The sequence below is a fragment of the Leopardus geoffroyi genome, chromosome B2 (genome assembly GCF_018350155.1).
Source record: "Leopardus geoffroyi isolate Oge1 chromosome B2, O.geoffroyi_Oge1_pat1.0, whole genome shotgun sequence".
NCBI lineage: Eukaryota > Metazoa > Chordata > Mammalia > Carnivora > Felidae > Leopardus > Leopardus geoffroyi.
The window spans coordinates 98768943-98791289 of record NC_059332.1 but is presented as its reverse complement, the minus strand read 5'-3'; the positions used below and the strand labels follow the sequence as shown (position 1 = coordinate 98791289).

Here is a 22347-nt window from a genome sequence, read left to right as displayed (position 1 = left end):
TGTCAAAGGCCTTGGGAGACAATTTGAAGAGGCTCTTCCTGGCCAAAGATTTGAGCTTCAAAAAGAACCATAATTGCAAATAATTGAAACCCAACCAATATTTTAAATCCATGAGTTCATAATGATATCATATCATAAAATAAAGCCTAATAGTTTATCTTTGGGGGAATGATGGGAAACAAATTCATTATCTTAAAAATGGATAAATATGAGCAAAGATTCAAGCATTTATCTTGCCTTTCCTATATGAACTATACCAAATTGTAGATAAAATTGCTAGTTATAAAAGCATTCCAATAAATAAGTGAGAAGGAAATAATAGAATAGCACCATTTTGCTGCCCCCAGTGAAATAATGGATCTAGGCTTTTGCTGCATTGGTATCTACTAACTTCACAAAAACAGAGAAAACCAGATATTATGAGCTTTCTGGGGTGACAACACATCACCAAAGGGACAAAACACGAGCCCGATTAAGGCTCTGGACCCAGCTGCCAATTTGCAGGAAATAAAACCAGTTCTGATGTAATATGGTCTTAAAGATCTCTGCACGATGCAAAATCATGCAATAAAAACTAGAGGACTTATGGCAAAAATGAAGTACAAAAAAATCCCTTTCTCAGTGACACACTGAAATATATAGCAGCCTGATAAAAATAGTAACACAGTGTTACATATATTTTATGGTTAAGAAACACATAAATACTATAATAAATTTGGCACCCTACCTTGAAAGCTCTCTGATGTTCCTGGAAGTGGCGTGGGAAGAGACGCAGCTTGTGAATGACTGTGAAGTGGTAGGAGGAGGGTCCTCTGAAACTGGAGGCAAGTTGTAACATCAGATGTGGGTGGATGCCGCTCATACGTGGTGACCTGTGAGATGTCTGAGGTGTGTGTGTACCTGTGCAGCTCGGTTCAGCTGGGTGCCATTTTCCACATTTCCCTGGTGTTTCTCCTAGACATTGCACATAAACATGGCTGAGATTCATTACGCTCAGTTGTTCCCTAATCTTTCAATCAAGTTGAAACAAACTTGCATTTTCTTTTTTTTTTTTTTAATTTTTTTTTCAACGTTTATTTATTTTTGGGACAGAGAGAGACAGAGCATGAACAGGGGAGGGGCAGAGAGAGAGGGAGACACAGAATCGGAAACAGGCTCCAGGCTCTGAGCCATCAGCCCAGAGCCCGACGCGGGGCTCGAACTCAAGGACCGCGAGATCGTGACCTGGCTGAAGTCGGACGCCTAACCGACTGCGCCACCCAGGCGCCCCCAAACTTGCATTTTCAACAGAAGTATTAGAGCCCAAAGGACAGGATGCAAAGCAGAGAAACATACTGAACTGCACGTGCAATCAGCAAACTTCAGACTGGGAAAAATTCTAGAGGTTAAACAGCTCAGGTTCATTAACAGATAAAAGTAAGTAAAGGGGAAAGAGGCAGAACTTGAAGATTAAAGGAGACTTAAAAGGCATAACAACAATTTTAAAATGGTAAAGACTAAACCATACTGCCTGGTAAGTACTAATAGCTGTTGACTAACTGCTAACACTGTCGACCTGAAGATTTACCAAAAACATAAATAGTCGATTAACATATATTTTGTATGTTTTATGTATTATGTACCATATTCTTACAATGAAAAAGCTAGAGAAAAGAAAATGTTAAGAAAATTGGGGTATCTGGGTGGCTCAGTGGGTTAATTGTCTAACTCTTGGTCTCGGCTGGGGTCATGACGTCATAGTCTGTGAGTTTGAGCCCCGCGTCAGGCTGTGTGTGCAGGGCCTGTTTGGGATTCTCTCTCTCTCTCCCTCTCTCTCTGCCCCTCAACCCCCCCTCCCCAATAAATAAATAAACTTAAAAACAATGTTAAGCAAATCATAAGGCAGAGAAAATACATTTAGAGTTATGTACTGTATTTACTGAAAAACATCCACATATGAGTGGATCCCCACAGATCAAAGCAGTGTTGTTTAAGGGCCAACTGTATAAGGAAACATTAAGTATGAAAGTATGTAAAAGTCAGGGGAGTGGTTACTTTTGAAGTATTCAAGGCACTTTGGGGGAAGCTGGCAAAGTTTTTTCTTGGCTTGAGTGGGGATTAAATGGGTGTTTGCCATATAATAACTAATAATAATTCTAACTATACACTAGTTTTCTATAGCTTTTTGTGTCCATATTTTAATACAATGAAAAGGTGGGGCTTTTTTTTTAAATAATATTGAAGGAATACCAAAGTGAAGGGAAAAAGAAGTCATTTTTCTTCTAAATTCACGTGGAGCCAGCTTTATTAAATGAAGCCATCCAAGTGACACCTTTTATTTACTTACTCATTAATAAAACATCAAACTCCTAGTTAGGGGCCTACATGGTGCCAGGGCCTTAGGAAAGAAAGACGATACGACCAAGTTTCCGGCCTCAAGGATTTTAGGTTTGGTGCACACAGATATTTCAACAGATTAGCTACAGGCACTGTGCCAATTGCTGTTACAGAGGAAGAACGGAGTGCTGTGGGAGAGAACCGACAGCTGCCTGGGAGAGTTGGGGGCGGTGGCCCAGAGTAGCTTTTGAGTTGGGTCTTAAAATAAAACATTGCAGATGTGGAAGGGACATTCCTGGAAGCTTTCTTGATACCCTTAATCCCTGATGAGAATCCACCATCTCTCTCCACCCCACAGCTGCTGTCAGATCACCCAGACTCCTGTTTGGACGCAGAGGCTCAGACAACGTGGGCCTTCTGTCCAGCAGGAGACAGATCTCTTAGCTCAACTCCCTGCCTGCCCCCGGGACAACCCTGTGCCTCCGTTGATTATCCCTCACTCCTATGCTCAGACTTTTGGGGAGATTTAGTCTCCAGATGGAGGCCTAGCTGTCCTCTGGTGCCTGGGGAGGCCCAGTGTGTTTACGGAGGCCTCCATTACTCAGTATGTCTGCAGGTGCAGAATTAGAAATTCAGCAACCCATCAAACGAAAACGAGAGATGCCTCTGAGGGAGAGATGAGGACTGTGCTCAGAAGAGCAAAACATGGGTTTCCCTCCCTCTTTCACGCCCTGTGGGATATTTACACATCGGACAGCCAGGCCTTCCTCTGCATCTCTCTCATTGAACCCTATTACCACGAGCTGCAGAATCAAAACCAAGGGCTTGCTAAAAAAAAAAAAAAAAAAAACACAAAACCTACAACCACAAAACTCACTTTTATTAAGGTTAACACAGTGAATTTAAAAAGAATGAAATAAATAATTTAACTGGATGATTATTTTATAAATTGGTTTATCATTTTTTTAACTTAAAGAAAGTCTGTTTTGCTTTGTTTTGAATCACTATTTCTTAAATTGTCTTCCCAAATCCTATTCTTAGTGTTACAAACTGAATATTAACCCCTTTTTTTCTCCTTGTATTCCTTGTATAATATTCCTAATCCTTCCCACTGGCCAAGGATTGGCAACTAGGTAGTTTGGGCTGACTAGATAAAATGTCATTTATACAAAAAAGACAAAAGAAAAAAGGTATATATTTTAAAATACTGTATTATCCTTGTTACATTATTAGCTTGTGCCCTAATTCACAGATACAGCAGTTAAGATCCATTTGTCCAATTCTTAGATCGCCTTATCTTTAAATGAAAGTGGACATTAATAAAAGGCAAAGAACCTGATGTACTGTCAATATTCAATAATGCAACTAAAAGTTATACAAAAGTATTTTTTATTAGAAATGAGAACTGAAAATAGTATGGTCTGGGTAGCCATTTAAGGGCTATTTTTTTTAAATTGTGACACATATATAGAAAGTGCATATGTACAATTAAAACATTATTATAAAGCAAACCCCCACATTATCACCCTTGTCAAGAAATTAAAACTGCCAGCATGCCAGAAGCACCCCATTTGTCCATCCTCAGCAATAACTCCACCTCCCTCAGAGGTAACAACTAGCCTTTTTCCTTGCTTTTCTTGATAGTTTTACCACCCATGTATATATTCCTAAACAATATAGTTAAATTTTGCCTATTTTTAAATTTTATGTAAATGGAATCATACTATAGGCATTCTTTGTGTGGCTTGCTTCTTTTGTTCATCACTGCCTATGAAATTCATTCATGTTGTCTATATAGCTGGAATTCTCTCATTTTCACTAATGTAATATTATAAATATACTGTATTTATCCACTCAAGTGTTCATAAATGCTGGCTATTCATTCCTAATGTCACACACACAGTCAACATGCTTATAAATAAGTACTTCATGAAAGCAATAATTAAAACATACTAAGTAGCATACTTTCTTTTTTTTCCTTTTTTTTTTTTTCAACGTTTATTTATTTTTGGGACAGAGAGAGACAGAGCATGAACGGGGGAGGGGCAGAGAGAGAGGGAGACACAGATTCGGAAACAGGCTCCAGGCTCTGAGCCATCAGCCCAGAGCCTGACGCGGGGCTCGAACTCCCGGACCGCGAGATCGTGACCTGGCTGAAGTCGGACGCTTAACCGACTGCGCCACCCAGGCGCCCCTCTTTTTTTTCCTTTTTAAAAAAACATTTTAATATGAAATTGGTTTCCATACAACACCCAGTGCTCATCCCAACAGGTGCCCTCCTCAATGCCCATCACCCACTTTCCCCTCCCTCCCACCCCCCCCCCCTCCCCATCAGTTTTTAAGAGTCTATTATGGTTTGGCTCTCTCCCTAACTTTTTTTTTTCCCCTTCCCCTACCCGATGGTCTTCTGTTAAGTTTCTCGGGATCTACATAAGAGTGAAAACACGGTATCTGTCTTTCTCTGTATGACTTATTTCACTTAGCATAACACTCTCCAGTTCCATCCATGTTGCTACAAAAGGCCAGATTTCATTCTTTCTCATTGCCAAGTAGTATTCCATTGTGTATATAAACCACAATTTCTTTATCCATTCATCAGTTGATGGACATTTAGGCTCTTTCCATAATTTGGCTATTGTTGAAAGTGCTGCTATAAACATTGGAGTACAAGTGCCCCCATGCATCAGTACTCCTGTATCCCTTGGGTAAATTCCTAGCAGCTAAGTAGCACACTTTCATGTACTTTTATATAACAAATAATTAGTGAATAACTATTATTATTTAAATAGAATGGTAAAAGTAGAACAGTGGGTTTACAAAACTGATATTGCTGGATTCAGGTCAGATTTGTACTTGATATTATTGCCTTCAGCAAATTATATGGAAATGTCCTAAACTGTCTGATGATATTTTTACCAGAGAGAATGCATGGCAGTTTTCCCAGACTTACAGTATTTGCTTCCTTTATAACCATCGGAATGAGCTTTATTTTAAACAAATTCAGAAACTGATTTTCTTCAGCACATAAATTTCTGATTTCTCTTTCGGTTACATTTTACTCTTAATGTTGTATATCACAAATGATGCAAGTTTTGACCAGTAACTAGATTCCATATCTTCCATATCTTATGGTAAATGGCAGAGGCAAGAACTCCTGAGTCACAGGCAAGGTAATGAAAGGGTTTGGTGTTCCTAACATAGCTTTTAAACTTCCTTCCACGCCTCAATTAACATGACCTAAAAATAAAACTATTACTAATTATGCTGTTAGCTGCACTCAAATTTAAAAATTTTCCTATTTTAAACATGTTTTTTGTTCCTCCTACTTCAAAGCATTTTTTTTTTTTTTTTGTATATTGTTGAAATTTTTCTTCTCTATTCAGGGCTACCGATAGAGTTAAAATAATCTATAGCAGTTAATTAACCCACTCAGACAAAGCGAAGGGAAAAAGAAAAAAGGTTTGGTTGACTTAATGATCAGTAGTTTTGTTTTTCCTGTCCTCAAAAAAATGTGAGCAGACTAAATTTACATTTTTTTAAATGTAAATCAAAAGCGTTAAGTTCCTACTTAGCACTCAGAATACACTAGGCATTCAAATAATATTTATCAAGGGGAACCTGGGTGGCTCAGCTGGTTGAGCAACCGATTCTTGATTTCTGCTCAGGTCATGATCTCATGGTTTGAGTTTGGTTTGTGAGTTCGAGCCCACTGTCAGTGCGGAGCCTGCTTGGGATTCTCTCTCTCCCTCTTTCTCTGGCCTTTCCCCGCTTGTACTCTCTCTCTCTCTCTCAAAATAAATAAATAAACTTAAAAATTTTGAAAAAATGTTTGTCAAATGAACAAATGTTGAATTAAACCTGGGATTTTCATTCTTCATCTTAATATTGTTACTTGTAGGAAAATCTCTCTCTCCCTATTAATGTAAAAATACTATTCAGATATCCATTTCTCAGGAAAGCTTCTTTAAGGACAGAGTTTTATTTTGAACTCTATTATGCCACTGGCTCCCATCTTTAAGTGGATAATATGCTCCAGCATGGCTGGGGGCCACTCATACCCCAAGTGAGCTGTGAAGCAGGTACCAACAGTCTTAGCTGCATCTCATGCCAAGTTATGGGAAGGGTCACTACAGCTTATTATTCATGGCAAAGGCCTCCACCAGTAACTGTGTAGAGAAGGGGGTGGGGGGTGGGGTGTTGGCTCCCTTCCCCTCAGTAGGATGCTTTCCAGAAGCAGGAGCAGGTCAAATTCTACCCAAGGACTTTACTTGGTTGTGGCACCGTCACTGAGGGGTTTGGAAGCAACATAGCCTCAGGTCCCTACATTCCACATCAACATTCTGTTAAAACAATTGTTAACATAGTTATTTAATTTTCGCACATCTTTTCAGGTGAACACACTTTAAATTTGTAAGTCAGGGGCTGCCTATACCCATACATTAACTCTTTAAAAGTTAATTAATTAAGCTTTAAAATTTCTCCCATAATCACAGAATGTAAAAATGTTACAACCCTACAAATTTTCTTATTGCTTACAGAATTAAAGAAAAATTTGTCATAATATCTAAGAACAATGACAAATGCTATTTTGGTAAAACTCTGAATCTTTGGGCAGATTTCTATTCCATGCGATTTTCTGTAAAATTAATGGATTATTTCTCAATTCCCCTGAAATGAATATGGAGCATCAATGTAATTATATAGAACCATTTACACAAAAATGCTTTATTTGCATTTCATAAGATTTCAGAGGTTTTTACTCAGTTTGCAACTTAACAAGCTAAAAGTAACTACCATAAATATGGCTTAATTGCTTAGTTGGTTTAGCTTTGAAACTAAATACTTAGCAACTGCAGTTTCAGAAAAGCTTATTGACAGATAGTGTTCATATCTCTCAATAATTCCCAGAATTTTATAACGTTATTGACTGAAAACTTTTAGTGAATTCCTCTTCTACTACTTCCTTCTGTATTTTGAGTTTGGAGGTCAATCTTATTTCATGCTAAAAATGGCACTTCCTGAAAATGGTAACCTAATTTACCATCATATAATTCTCTTTACTTGTTAACCTTACACTAAAAAAAAAAAAAAAAATCACTTTCCACTTGGTCCATAGATGGTTTGAGATTAAAATTTATTTGAAGACTAAAAATCAGCATGAATTACTTTCATCTTCAACATTTAAGACCACATATATGCCAGATAAGGTGCTAGGAGGCCCTAGGAGTTAAGCTATATTGAGACAAGGTCCCTGTCTGCACATACTAGAGAAGAAAAAACCATGTAAACAATCACACAGTGTTATAAATACTACCACAGAGGTCTGTATAAGATGCTATGAGGGGAAGGGTCATATCCGAAAGCCTTCTCAAAGGGGATTATTTTTAATGATCACGCTGGTAGGCTGAATGAAGTCCTGTTGCCAAAACAGCACGAGAAAATTTGCTGACCTTTATTCCTCAGCAATGTACTTCCTTTTACACTATTAATTTAAAGTACTTCCTTTTACATTATTAATTTTCCTAGCACACTTGTTTTTAGCTACAGTAATGATAAACTAAAGGTAAAGAAATGTTCAAATAGTTCTAATAAGACTTTATGTTATCTTTTTTAACAGCCCAGTTGAGTGAAGTATGAAACAGAATATTCACAATTTGGAAATATTTTAATGACTTACTATTTATTGTATTTTCTAGATGAAAACTTTTCAATTCCTCATGATAAGAGGGGAGTTCTTGGAATGGTCAACAAAGGCCGTCACAGCAATGGGTCACAATTCTACATCACACTACAACCAACGCCCTATCTAGACAGAAAATATGTGGCTTTTGGGTATGTGTGCTGTACGTTTGTCTGTATAATACTCATATATGGGGGTGTCTGGGTGGTTCAGTCAGTTGAGCATCTGACTCTTGGTTTCGGCTCAGGTCATGATCTCACAATTCATGGGTTCAAGCCCTGTGTCAGGCTCTGCACTGATAGCACGGAGCCTGCTTGGGATTCTTTCTCTCCTCTCTCTCTCTGCCCCTCCCCTGCTCATTCTCTATCTCAAAATAAACAAATAAACTTTAAACAAAAAAATTATAATACTTACATATGTAAAAACGTGGTTCCAAAAGATTTGGTATATGGTTTATGAGTAACTGAGGATAGAATTTTAAAGCAAAAATAATATAAATATAGACAAACATTTAGAATGAATATTTCATAACAAGCTTGCTATCTTTAAAAAACAGAGGGGTACCTGGGTGGCTCAGTTGGTTAAGTGTCTGACTCTTGATCTCTGCTCAGGTCTTGATCTCAGGTCATGAGTTCAAGCCCCGCTTTGGGCTCTGTGCTGGTTGCAAAGCCTACTTAAAAACATACAAACCACAGAAACCATTTAGGCACAGCCATTATAATGTTCTGACCATCCATCCATCCATCCATCCATCCATCCATCCATCCACCCATCCTTCTATCTTCAGCCTCAAGGATATTATCTTCCTATTTATTATGAATAATACCATAGTGCTTAATAATGTAGATATATCTAGATGCAAAAATGAGGTGAAGCCATTTAAATACTGTACATGAACATTTTGAAGAGATAGACGAACACTCCAAATTACAAGTAACTTTTTTAACTGAACAATTTAAAATATGGAAACATCTCAGGGAATAATTATTAGAATATATTATCAAGTTGCTTATAGGCATGTGGACCTAAAATGGATGATGAATATACTCTTTATCAATCTAATGATGTCTTATTAGTGAGGTCAATATAAATTGAAGTTTACTTGGTCTTCCCTGAAATGATGCAGAGCATTAGAACTTTTCTGAATAAGTATTAGATTATTCCAGCCACTCCATAGAAATAATTGCTGACTCTTCTTCCCATGAAATTTCACAGCAGTTTTAATTTTAACCACAATTATTCCTTCACTGTAATGCAAGTGATATTTCTAGATTGAAAAAGCAGAAAGTATATTTTCATCCAAAGATTTCTTTCAAAAAAGAGATGATTTTATATTAATCAATGCATAACCTAAAATGATGTGTTGTCTTCTATTTTCCCTGGTCCTAATAAGCTGCATTCTAATTTTGAAAATGAGCATTCTTCAATTATTTTGAAATCCAAATAACCCTCACAATTTCCTGGATCATTTAAATATCCTCGTGCCATCTTTTTTTTTTAACGTTTATTTATTTTTGAGACAGAGAGAGACAGAGCATGAACGGGGGAGGAGCAGAGAGAGAGGGAGACACAGAATCAGAACCAGGCTCCAGGCTCTGGGCCATCAGCCCAGAGCCCGACGCGGGGCTCGAACTCACGGACTGTGAGATCGTGACCTGAGCTGAAGTCGGACGCTTAACCGACTGAGCCACCCAGGCGCCCCTAAATATCCTCGTGCCATCTTAATCACATGCTTAGGTGATCCTTCACATCTTTCCAAAAGGTACCTCTCTCATCACAAACATGACTGCTTTAAAAGGTTTAATGCCTCCTCCTTCCCCCCCCCTCCCCCCCCCCCCCCCCGCCCCCAGATGCATACAGCTTAAAGTCTAGAGTGGCATTCAGGGCTTTTACTGTCTGGCCCCACATATTTTTTCAGCTTTCACTTCTGTTAGCCTCCTGATTCATTCATTCAACCAGCATTTTATTAGATACCTACTATATGCCAGTCATGGTGCTCAGTCCTGGGGAAAGAGTGAAGAGGCACAATTTCTGCCCTTTAGGGAGTCTCCAGTGTATTAGAAAACCAACAGCTATAAGTCAGTCAGACCTGGGCTGTGCCCGTTCTGTAAAGAGTGCACCAGGGATACAGGAGACAGAGAGAAAACAACACCCTCCAACTCCATCAGTAAAAGTGAACGCAGATCCCTAGAGGGTGGCAGTGGAATGGAGGATGTGATCTCCTTTTGATGATTGCTGTTTTCCATGGGATTCACCATCCTCCAGGGGAATCTTGCTCACTCATTTTTGTTGTTACCACCACACTGGTTTTAGGGAGGCACTACACCTCTTTTATTGTTCTAGCTCAGTTAATCCCTGAAATCTCCAAATCACAGCGGAGTCTGAACTGAAATATTTAAACAAGACCTTAAAGAACACTAGGCAGAAGCAGACAGGTAATACCATAATAGGCAAGTAGATACTCCAACAAAGTGTAACTGTTTCAGGGGTACCATCCTTCCCCACTATAGGACTGCCTCTAGTGTTAATGCTTTCTCTTCCTATCATCTCAGAGCATTCCCAGGTTTATCTGACCTTCTGGAAGCCCAGACATGATTAGCAAGGTCCAGAAAGAGAAATTTCCCCTCCTTTTGAGCCCTAGTTTCTGATACATCAACTTGCCCCTTCAGATAGATGGATAACACTAGGAATTGCCTTCAGAGGAGACTGTATCAACCCACAGTCTTACCCCAGTGGTTTCACAGGGAAAGAATATCAAAATACAAAGCTGTAAAATCTCCATTCATACATGCATAAGTAGAAAGGGTGTATGTTGGGGACAGTGGTGGGGGGAATTAATTTCTTTATAGGGGATGCCCAAATGGGGGAAGGGTCATAGAAAGCTTCATGAGAAGGTGAGATGAGTACTGAAATTCACACAGAAGTTAGGCAGAGAAGGCTGGCATCAAAATGAGTAAAATAAAATTTTAAGAAGAGCGAAGAGCTTTGGCAGAAGGCTTTACCATTTGATCTGGCTAGAGCTTAGTACCTAGTGGAGAATGGAGAGAAAGGAAAGTGGAGAAGAGGAGGTAGGCCCAGGTCCCAAAGGGCTATGAATGCCATTCTGCTGAGCAGAGATTCCCCACCCAAAGGGGATGGGAAGCCACGGAAGAATTTTTAATTGGGAACAACGCGACCAGGTTCTTATTTTGAAAAAAATCTTTTTAGAAGAAGCGAGGAATTAATTGGCAAAGGATGAAAATGAAGGCAGAAAGGCCAGTTAAGAAGCGATGATAATAGTGCCATAAATGAAGTCCTGGGCCACAAGGCACTGGCAGTACAGGTAAGCAAGGGAAGAACAGAAAATTCAAGAAGTAGTTGGAAGTTAGATTCAACAAGACTTTATGACCATTTAAATGGTCATGGTGAGGTCATGGGAAGAGTCTAGAGTGGTGGTATCTAACAGAATTTTCTGCAGTGATGCAAACGTACCATAATCTGTGCTGTCCAGTATGTATGATAGCCACCAGCCACATGTGGCCATTGAGCACTCAAAATATGAGTAGTAAAATTGAGGAACTATATTTTACTAAATTTTAAATTAAAATAGCCCCATGTGGCCAGTGGCTACCATGTTGGGCAGTGAAGGTCTAGAAAAACAACTAGGATTTTAGAACTGATTGGATGGCTATGTTTAGGGTTGACTCTCTGGTCCATGTTGCTTTCAATTGAGAGAACCATCAGAAGTCTAGCTCTACTCAGGGAAATTCCAGCTCATGGCTGGTGAATGTCTGGAGATCCAAACTACCATGGCTTTGAACTTTTAGTCATGTATTCAGTGGATGTTGATTAGGTGCCTACATTACGTTAGGCATTGAGTATTAAGTAAAAGCATGAACCATGTCTTCATGGGAGAATCAAAAATTAATCAAAGAATCATACAAATAAATGTCAAGTTAACCCTGATAATTCCCATAAGACTGGGAGCTTGACATAAGCAGAGGTGGGCCCTGGGAAACTTCCCTGTGGAGTGATGCTGAGGGAAGTGGGGGGCAGGAGCAAAACAGACAGATGTGGCTGGAAAGCAACATGGGATACTGAGGTACTGAAGCCAGTCCAGCTGAGGCAGAGAACGAAGGGAGCACACCATAGGACAGCACTGGAGGGCAGTGGGGAGGCCGGCCATGGCAGGCCATGGTAGACATTTTTGGTCTTTATCACAAGAATAATGGGAAATTATTGAAGTGTTTTAACAGGGAGGTGAGATCAGACTTGCATTTTTTTTTTTTTAGATTTGCATGTTTAAGAGATCATTCTGACAGCAGTGAGAATGACAGATTTCAGTCTGTTCTGATCCCAGAACAGATGTGAAGGAGCCATGGCAAAGTGGACTCATCTACAGCTATTAATGATATTTATGACAGATGTTAATCTAATTCATACAAACTAGCCTCAGCTAAACAAGATAGGACTCAATTTAGGAATGGAAGCTAAGTGTGAAAATTTATGACTAAGTTTTCCATTTTTTCCTCCTACATAGGCAATTGATTGAAGGAACACAAGTTCTTCAAAAACTAGAATTGGTTCCAACAGAGAATGAAAGACCAAAACAATGCTGTATGATTGTTGACAGTGGAGATCTTTATGCCTGATTTTCATACAATATTTTCTGACAACTTATTACGCGTCTGATAAGCTGTTTCTGTATTTAATTAAACAGTGCCTGATAAAATTTAATTTGAAAGCTGTGCAGACTGCTGTAGGTTGGCCCACCCGACACCTAACCCCTCCCCATTTTTCCTTCCTGCCTCTGCCATAAAGACTATAAAAGCAAAACACTTCATTCCCCAGCCTCCTTTGCAGCTAGTCATGGCCATGGGATACCATCTGGCCAGTGAGACAGGAATAGAATGCCAGTGGTCCTGCCCCTTCCCTTCATCCAGTCTTGAACACAGACAGCATGGAGCTGCGAAGGAAAGGTCAAGAAAACTAGAGATGTCAGTCCCAGCTCTTGAGCTGCAGAACCAATTCCAGCAAGCACCTATCTCTGGACTTTTTCCTGTGAGACAAATAGACCCCTGCTTGCTTATGTTACTATTGGTTGATTATTTTGCTACTTGTAAGCCAAACCATTCTTAATTTAGCAGGGCACCTAATGGCCTTCCAATCCTAAAACATTTTTAACAGAATTATGTTGTTTATAAAATACATTTTCTACCCTGAGAAACTTGGTAAATGACCAAATAGAAAAGAGGCAATAGATAAATTCATTGTAATATTTCATTGTTTATACACAGCATGCAGAAAAGGGCATATACTTTCGATGTTTCTATATGACATGAAAAGAATAGTTGTCTCTGACCATACCAACCATATGAAAACCAAGAGCTTGGACTGTTCATCCCAACCCAAATCAACCCTGTGGTGGTTGACACTCCTGAGATGTTATTGGGGATCTAGCTTTATCAGCTGCTCCTTAATCTAAGATTCTCAAACCCATCACCTGGGGAACATTTAAAACAGAGACTGCTGGACCCTGTCCTTGATCTACTGAGTCAGAGTCTCTAAATATGGCGTAGGGACTCTGTGCATTCATTCAGCTCAACCTGGAGCTTCCTAAGTCAGCTGGGCACTAGTCATTTGGGATTCACTACAAGACATAAGTAACTGGTTTCAGCCCCTTCTGTGTAGTCACTGAAGTGTGTGACTCTGTTAGTGATGACCTCACTCAGCTACCTCCACCACCACCACCAGTGCATTCATGCTCTGCCCAAAGCCATTGATTGAGCTTTTCTTACCCTTAGTGGAAGGTCTGTCTTCCAAGAATGATCTCTCTTTAAGCCAATCTTAAGGAGACAGACCTCTAATTGACTTGGGGGTTGCCAAAAGTAGGCATATGCTTTTTACTTTTCAGTTTGAAATGACTATACATTTACAGGAAGTTGCAAAAATAGTACAGAGCAGTCTTGTGTACCAATCACCCAGGTTCTCCAATGGACATTATCTTACACAACTATAGTATAATATCAAAACCAGGGAACTGACATTGGTACCATGTGTGTTATCATTTTATCATGTGTAGGTTCATGTGACTGATACCACAGTCAAGACACAGATCTTTTCAAAAAGACCTCCCTTGGGCTACCCCTTTATACCTACTCCCCTGCTCCCCACCACCCATCCCTAACTCCTGACAACTGGAATATGCTTGCCTTTTTTTTTTTTTTCTTAAATAACAGCTTTATTGTTATTTGGTATATGCTTTTATACTAAGATCGGAGATGGGTGGGGAGAAGGCATGCTGCACATTCTCAAGTGACCCAGAGGCAGTATAGTGTTAAGAATGTGTGTTATGGAGCCAGACAGCCTGGGTTTGAATCCTAGCTCTGCCATCCCCTGGATGCATGGACTCAGGCAAGAACCTCAATGTGTCTCTATTTCTTCATGTCAAAGCAGAGGACCTACCACATAGAGTTGTTGTGAGGGTTCACAGAATCAATAATTTGTATGCAGGACCTAGAATAGGACCTTTTATGCTGTATATGCTCATCAAATGTATGCTTGACAAATTACTGGGTAGAACTTTCAGGGTGTGGCCTGGGAAGTTGTATTTTTTAAAAGCTCCTCAATGACTGATTAATAGCCAGATTTGGGAAACAGTGAAGAGGAGATACCTCCTCTTCCTCTATTCTGAAGAGTTTCAGCCAACCTGAGAGGTTAAGCTGTTTATATGAAGTCCCCAGATCCTCTCTGGGCCTTTGGATGGGTTCCTCTGGTCACACTGGTGACATCTCAAAGTGGGGCTAGGACTGCCACAGAGACTCTCACCAACTAGTGAAGCATGTGATGAATGAAACTGATGCTTTGCAGAGATCCTGCTTAAAACAAATTACAAGCATTAGTCATGTAATAACAAGCAGCAGAGGAATTCTTACTGGCAATGAACCCATATACTAGGTAATTAAGCATTTTATCTGATATGAAAGAATTGTGGTATCTGCATGGGTTAAGAAACGGATTCCACCTCCCTTTATTTTTCAACTCACTTGAAATGTAAAGGTAGAACTCTGCCAACCTTCTAAAGGATGGCAAGTTCATGGTCCCTTTCTTTGCTTCCACTTCCTACTCTCAGGCTGTGTGGAGAGTTTAATCACAAATCTGTGTATGCAGTGGTTCTTATTACCAGCATTTAAGGGTACACACTGTGGGGCTCCTGGGTGGCTCAGTCGGTTGAGCACCTGACTTCAGCTTAGGTCATGATCTTGCAGTTTGTGGGTGTGAGCCCCACGTTGGGCTCTGTGCTGACAGCTCAGAGCCTGGAGCCTACTTTGGATTCTGTGTCTCCCTCTCTCACCTCCCCTGCTCTCACCCTGTCTCTGTTTCAAAAATAAACATAAAAAAAAATTAATAAAGGTACACCCAGTAATACTTCTGTATTAAAATGTATTCTGTATTGGGGTGTCTGGTGGCTCAGTTAAGTACTGACTCTGGATTTCAGCTCAGGTCATGATCTCACATTTCTTGAGTTTGAGCCCCATGCTGAGCTCCATGCTGGCAGTGCGGAGCCTGCTTGGGATTCTCTCTCTCCCTCTCTCTCTACCCCTCCCCTGCTTGTGCTGGTGTGCTCTCTCCCTCTAAAATAAATGAATAAACTTAAAAAAAATGTATTCTGTATTAGGATGATGTGTATGTTTAGCCATGTCATTTGGAGAAACTGGTTCAAGGACTCAAAAGCTTATCCCAATTAACTCCAAATTTTGTTTAATATAACAAAATTTTAAGACTCTCCCTTTGATTAAACAGAAGGAATTCTAGATTCTTCCATGTCTACAAATAAGAGAGTAAAGGCATTCTGGGGACTTGTATACAAAATGTTAATTTTGTGACCTTTCCCTAATTGCTAGTATGGCAAAGTCTAACATGTATGCCGTGTCTTACATTAAGCCATGTGAATAAGGGGAGTGTGGTATCTGGACATTTTTCTTATTTTGGGAAATTTGAGACAAACATTTAAAATTCTATCTACCTGGGAATGCAAGCTGGGGCAGCCACTCTGGAAAACAGGATGGAGGTTCCTCAAAAAAACAAAAATAGAACTACCCTACGACCCAGCAATTGCACTACTAGGCATTTATCCATGGGATACAGGTGTGCTGTTTCGGAGGGAAACATGCACCCCCCATGTTTATAGCAGCACTATCAACAATAGCCAAAGTATGGAAAGAGCCCAAATGTCCACCGATGGATGAATGGATAAAGAAGATGTGGTATTCACACACACACACACACACACACACACACACACACACACACACAATGGAGTATTACTTGGAATCAAAAAGAATGAAATCTTGCCATTTGCAACTACGTGGATGGAACTAGAGGGTATTATGCTAAGTGAAATTAGTCAGAGAAAGACAAAAATCATATTTCACTCATATGTGGACTTTAAGAGACAAAACAGATGAACATAAGGGAAGGGAAACAAAAATAATATAAAAACAGGGAGGGGGACAAAACAGAAGAGACTCTTAAATATGGAGAACAAACAGAGGGTTACTGGAGAGGTTTTGGGGAGGGATGGGCTAAATGGGTAAGGGGCACTAAGGAATCTACTCCTGAAATCATTGTTGCACTATATGCTAATTTGGATGTAAATTTAAAAAAATAAAAAATAAAAATAAAAAAGTGTGGAAAGTTAAAAAAAAAGTGTACTAACGATATGCACTTCTGTGAATTACTTCTTCAGGAAATTTAGCTATTTTTCTATAATAATGTAAATATTTTTCCAATATAGCAAAGACATTAAGTCTTTACCTATGTTAGTTTGAATAAATATTTCCCACCAATAAAAAAAAAAATTCTATCTACCATCTCACACCTGTCAGACTGGCTAAAATGAACAACTCAAGCAACAACAAATGTTGACGAGGATGTGGAGAAAGAGGACCCCTTTTACACTGCTGGTGAGAATGCAAACTGGTGCAGCCACTGTGGAGAACAGTATGGAAGTTCCTCAAAAAATGAAAAATACAGCTACCATACGACTCAGCAATCGCACTACTAGGTATTTATCCAAAGGATGCAAAAATGCTGATTCATAGGGGCACATGTGCCCTAACATTTATAGCAGCTCTATCAACAATAGCCAAATTATGGAAAGGGCCCAAATGTTGTCCATTGTCTGATGCATGGATAAAGATGATGTGGCATACACACACACACTGGAATATTACTTGGCAATCAAAAGAGTGAAATCTTGCCATTTGCAACAACGTGGATGGAAACAGGGTGTATTATGCTAAGCAAAATAAATCAAAGATAAATATCATATGCTTTCACTCATATGTGGAATTTAAGAAACAAAACAGATGAACATAGGGGAAGGGAAGGAAAAATAAGAGAAAAACAGAGAGGGAGGCAAACCGTAAGAGACTCTTAAATACAGAGAAGAAACTGAGGGTTGCTGGAGGGGAGGTGGGTAGGGAATTGGGCCAAATGGGTGATGGGCATTAAGGAGGGCACTTGCTGGGATGAGCTCTGGGTGTTATATGTGAGCGATGAATCACTGTGTTCTACTTCTGAAACCAATACTCACTCTATATTACTAGCTTGGATTTAAATAAAATAAAAAATAAATAAAATAAAAAAATAAAAAAAATGAAATTCTATCTAAAGAATTTGTTTGCTCCAACTGCAAACCATGCCAGTTATCTGTTAATGAATGAATAGTCTGGCAACCTCAGGGTTCCATATTCTGAGTTTTTGCATTTTGTACATATTTTAAATTAGGAGTGTTTTAGTCCCAGTTGCCTAGCAATGTGGCAGTCAAATCACTTAGCCTTTCACTTTCCTCAGTTGTAGAAAGAAAAGATAGAAGTAAAGAAGATATTAGCTCCCTCTGCCTCTAAAACTTTAGTGATTCTCTGACTAAATTTATAAAATCAGTAACAACTCTATCAACTTTTGGGTTTCAATTTCATTAGTAAAATAGGGGTACTTGTATCTCACAGCAGTTTGATGATTAATTGAGATAATATGTGAAGACACTTCTGCTGATGCTTAACACATAGCAGCTATTTGATAAAAATTAGTTTCCCTTCTGGAACGTTAACCTGCAAAAGCCAGTCAAGCTGCCACTGACAAAAAATATCATCATCACTTCAAGAAACATCAAGTCCCTCTTATGTTCAGTCTTAGCTATTGTCCCTAACATCACATTCATTTTCAATTGACTAAATTTATTAAAAGGTATATACTCAAAATTAAAATGGATCTCCATCCTTCAGATTGTGTGCTGACAGCTCAGAGCCTGGAGCCTGCTTCAGATTCTGTGTCTCCCTCTCTCTTTGCCCCTCCCCTGATGACACTCGGTCTCTCTCTCTCTCAAAAATAAACATTAAAAAAAATTATTTTTAATGGATCTCCATCACACCTAGTGATATGCTCTCTGTATGGAAACTCATTTTTTAAAGTACTATAGTAATTATATTATCAACCACCCTTCCTAAAATGGAATCTTAAATTGGCCAATCTAGTCAGTCCATATCTCAAATAAATTTTATATCATACAAAACGTCTGTAACAAACTCAACAGAAACATATACCACATAAAGTACGAAGTGTGGAATTGATTAGAGAGGGCTTTGAAAATGTAAATAATAGGTTCTTTTGCTTCAGTATGAATAAGAAATGCTTGAGCCTATCAACAAAATACAGGTTCCAGAGCCTCACCCCCATTTCCGATTCATTGGGTCTGGTGAGGGCCAGAGAATCTGCGTTTTTAACACTTTCCAAGTGAGACTCATGCTGCTGGTCTAGAGACCACACGTTGAGAACCTCCAGGATGTATTAAAGACATAGATCTATGAGACCTGTGCCTGGCAGGTATGTGGAAGAAAAACTTACAAAATACAAAATGGACCACAGAATAGAATGAGGAAAAACGATGAGACGAGAAACTTTGATTTTGTCAAGGTAGATGAAGATGGCATAGAGGTATGCCAACACTGCTCGATCAGAAGGGACAGTGACTAGAGGCCTGGTTCAGGGTCCTGGAGCTCCTGCTGGACTGGAGCTCAGGCCTCCCGCCGCAGGAGAGGCAACAGGCAGAGGCATCTTGGGATGGGGGGACTGGGACACTTGGGCTGCTCAGGGCAGTGCCCTGTTAGCAGTCAATACAAAATCACTTGAATATTTTAATAACCAGAATGTCCGTCTGGGAGTGTTCTGGTTGAAATCAGCTCTCCAAGAGAGGATCAGGAGGAACACAATGAATACCTGGGCACAGAGGGAAGCAGTAGCTAGTGCAGGGTATCAGAAAGCTGCCTGGGGTGTAGTTTAGCTTGAACTGGGGTTGTTCCTTAGGAATATGTTAGAAAAAAGGATTCCATTTCCTAAAGGACTAAGGCATATAATGGAAAAAAACTCTAGCAGACCGGGTTTGAAGCAGAATAGAAATAAAAATAAATACGTCTCAGGTGCCAGCCTAGACAGAACCCATATCCAAGAGTTTTGTGTTTGTACCCTGACCTTACATTTATTTGTAATGCAAAACAAAACAAATAAAAACTTTACAGAACGTTTTGCTTAATGTCATCTTGTAGATGATTCACTATCAGGAACTGCAGCAATTTAGATACCTAGAATAGTTCTCCACAGGTTATAATAAGCAGGCTTCTCAAACTTTAAAACACATGTACACATGGATGTTGAAAAAAATGCAGATTATCATTCAGGAGGTCTGAGGTGAGGCCTGAGATTTTGCATCTCTAAAACATTTTCAGGAGGTATGAGTGCACTGGGTTCATGAACCACACTTCGAGAAATAAGAGTAAAGCTGTGGTTTTCAACCTAAGTTGCAAAATTTTTTTTAATGTTTATTTTTGAAAGAGAGAGAGAGAGAGAGAGCAGGGGAGAGGCAGAGAGAGAGGGAGTTTATTTATTTTTGAGAGAGAGAGAGAGAGAGAGAGCGCGAGCAGGGGAGGGGCAGAGAGACAGAGGGAGACACAGAATCTGAAGTAGGTTCCAGGCTCTGAGCTGTCAGCACAGAGCCTGACAGGGGGCTTGAACCAATGAACTTCGAGATCATGACCTGAGCTGAAGTCTGCTGCTTAACCGACTGAGCCACCCAGGCACCCCAACCTAAGTTGCAGATTAAAAACATGTGGAGAAGGGCACCTGGGCGGCCCAGTCGGTTAAGTGTCCGACTTCAGCTCAGGTCATGATCTCACAGCTCGAGTTCAAGCCCCGCGTCCGGCTCTGTGCTGACAGCTCAGAGCCTGGCGCTTGTTTCGGATTCTGTGTCTCCCTCGCTTTCTCTGCCCCTCCCCCCCCCAAAGTTAAATAAAGACATTAAAAAGGTAAATAAATAAAAACACGTGGAGAGCCCAGGCATTTTTCCAGACTAATTCAATTGGTACTCTGGCATCAGGAATTTTCAAAACTTCCCAGGTGATTTCTATGTTCAGTCAAGGTTAAGAATAACTGTCAAGTATAATGCTCCCTTCTGAAACCCTGGAATAGTTATGGAAGACATATCCATAGCCAAAGTGGAGAGCCTCCTAATGACAGGATCTCTAGTTTATCATCAATCCTAATCACAGTGTTAATAAGAAATTGAATCTATAATTTTAGCTTACTATTAATCTTTAATTTATTACAATCATCTTTGTTGAAACTTATTTAAATATTACAATGTTTAATATATGTTATCAAAACTGTGCTACAGGGGTGCCTGGGTGGCTCAGTTGGTTAAGCATCTGACTCTTGATTTCAGCTCAGGTCACGATCTCAGGGTTCTCACCCCGAGTGGGGTTCTGTGCTGACAGTGCGGAGCCTGCTTGGGATTCTCTCCCTCTCTCTCTGCCCCTCTCCCACTAGCTCACGTGCGCTCTCTCTCTCTCTCTCTCTCTCAAAATAAAAACTTAAAAAAAACAAAAACAAGCTGTGTTACAGATGCCAGTCCTTGCTACGGAACACTGAAATGACTTTGAAAATCTTCCTTGAGCTAGCTTAACAGATGCCACGTAAAATAAAATAAGCCAATGCTTCTCTAGGTTTAAAACAAGAGAGTGAAATGTTCTCTTATCAAAAATCTGAAGACTAGAGTTGAACATCCAGGTGACAAATCATAAAACAATGGTCTCCACAATGGGGTGTGTTCATCCTAGGATGTAAACAAGTTGATCCACTGGAGTATAGGAAGAAAACAGACTTCTATTATATTTTTAACTTAAAAAAAAAAAAAAAGTTTACTAGTGCCTTCCTTTGGGTGTCAGACGGTCATATGCTATATACATGCTGTGGGAAACATACCGTGAGAGAAGAGCAGCCAGTTCACTAAAGGCCGATAATGGGACCTCATTTAAGTACTTGGCTGCACTCTCATTCTTCCAGCCATAGGTTGGGTCAACCATCATCAGCTTCTTATTTACATTCAAGCAAATCTCCAACTAGTGTAGTCAATAGAACAAATGTTCATAGTCATCAGGGTACAAAAGAGCCCCACTGGTTAGATCCTAGAAAGTAGTGAAGATTTGAAGTTGAGGAAAAAATGGTAAAATGTTTATGGAGTCAACTTTTTTGGTTTTTCATAGCAAAGCAGATCTCAAAAAAAGCAAATAACGTTCGCGCTATTTTATTAGGGTTAAATGTGAATAATTGAACTTGCATGATAAGTACAAATAACTGAAAACAGCATTAAAATACCTTTTATAGTCCAATTTTTACTATTTAATATAAGCACGGCTGCAATTGTGAATATTTTGTGAAACTGGGCATCAGATGGCGCTCACCCTTACTAAAAACCTGAGCAGTTACAGAACATTAACAGGCATTTCGAAATTCAGCCCTGTTGCCAAGCACCGTTTTTCGGTCAAGTCACTTTTTCGGAGTCTCGGTTTCCTCACCTGCAAAGTGGGGGTGGGAACGGACCAGACGGATTTCCAACCCAGCTTGTCTTTGATTCTTTGTGTAGTGGTGGCGTTGACTGGCTTCTGCTACCAATGGCTGAAATAGAAAGAAATTCAGAAAAGACAGGTTGGGCAAGTGTGATAGAGGTATACGGTGTTCGGCTCTGGCTCGAAGGCAGGACGCTTTCGGCGTTTTAGCCGCTCACCCTAGGTGGGCGGCGGAGCAGAAACTCAACCACGAGGTTTCTTCATTTCCCTGGGGGATCCCAACACGGGGTTATTTCCAGAAAAACCAATTTTCAAAGGACAGAAGCGCGGGTCCCACTAAAGTTCTGTGCAAGCACCCTCGGAATGCGGGAACACACCACAAACTTAATTCACGTCCTGATTCTAAGTGCACTCCACGAAAACCACAGCCGGGCGGACACAGATCCTGGAGGCGAGGCCCAGAAAGTCACG

General features: G+C 39.9%; 1 protein-coding gene and 1 long non-coding RNA gene across 6 annotated transcripts in view; one reads left to right on the top strand and one right to left on the bottom strand.

Annotated features, from left to right (window-relative positions):
- PPIL6 (peptidylprolyl isomerase like 6) overlaps positions 1–12712 on the top strand; it is a 31954-nt gene extending 19242 nt beyond the window's left edge. For 3 of the 5 annotated variants that reach the window (XM_045499250.1, XM_045499249.1, XM_045499248.1), the window contains 2 exons: positions 8013–8148; positions 12516–12712. In XM_045499250.1, the coding sequence (XP_045355206.1) occupies positions 8013–8148; positions 12516–12627 (248 nt within the window). In that variant the 3' untranslated portion in view covers positions 12628–12712. Of the gene's footprint in view, positions 1–2674; positions 3262–8012; positions 8149–11203; positions 11319–12515 lie in introns of those variants that run through there. The other 2 variants (XR_006717472.1, XM_045499251.1) reach the window with 2 other exon arrangements.
- LOC123608847 lies at positions 8618–22306 on the bottom strand. Its single transcript, XR_006717474.1, has 3 exons — positions 21886–22306; positions 21293–21495; positions 8618–8666 (listed from the first exon to the last, which is right to left on the bottom strand). It is a non-coding gene; the product is annotated as an uncharacterized LOC123608847 (long non-coding RNA).
- Between the last annotated feature and the right edge of the window lie 41 nt (positions 22307–22347).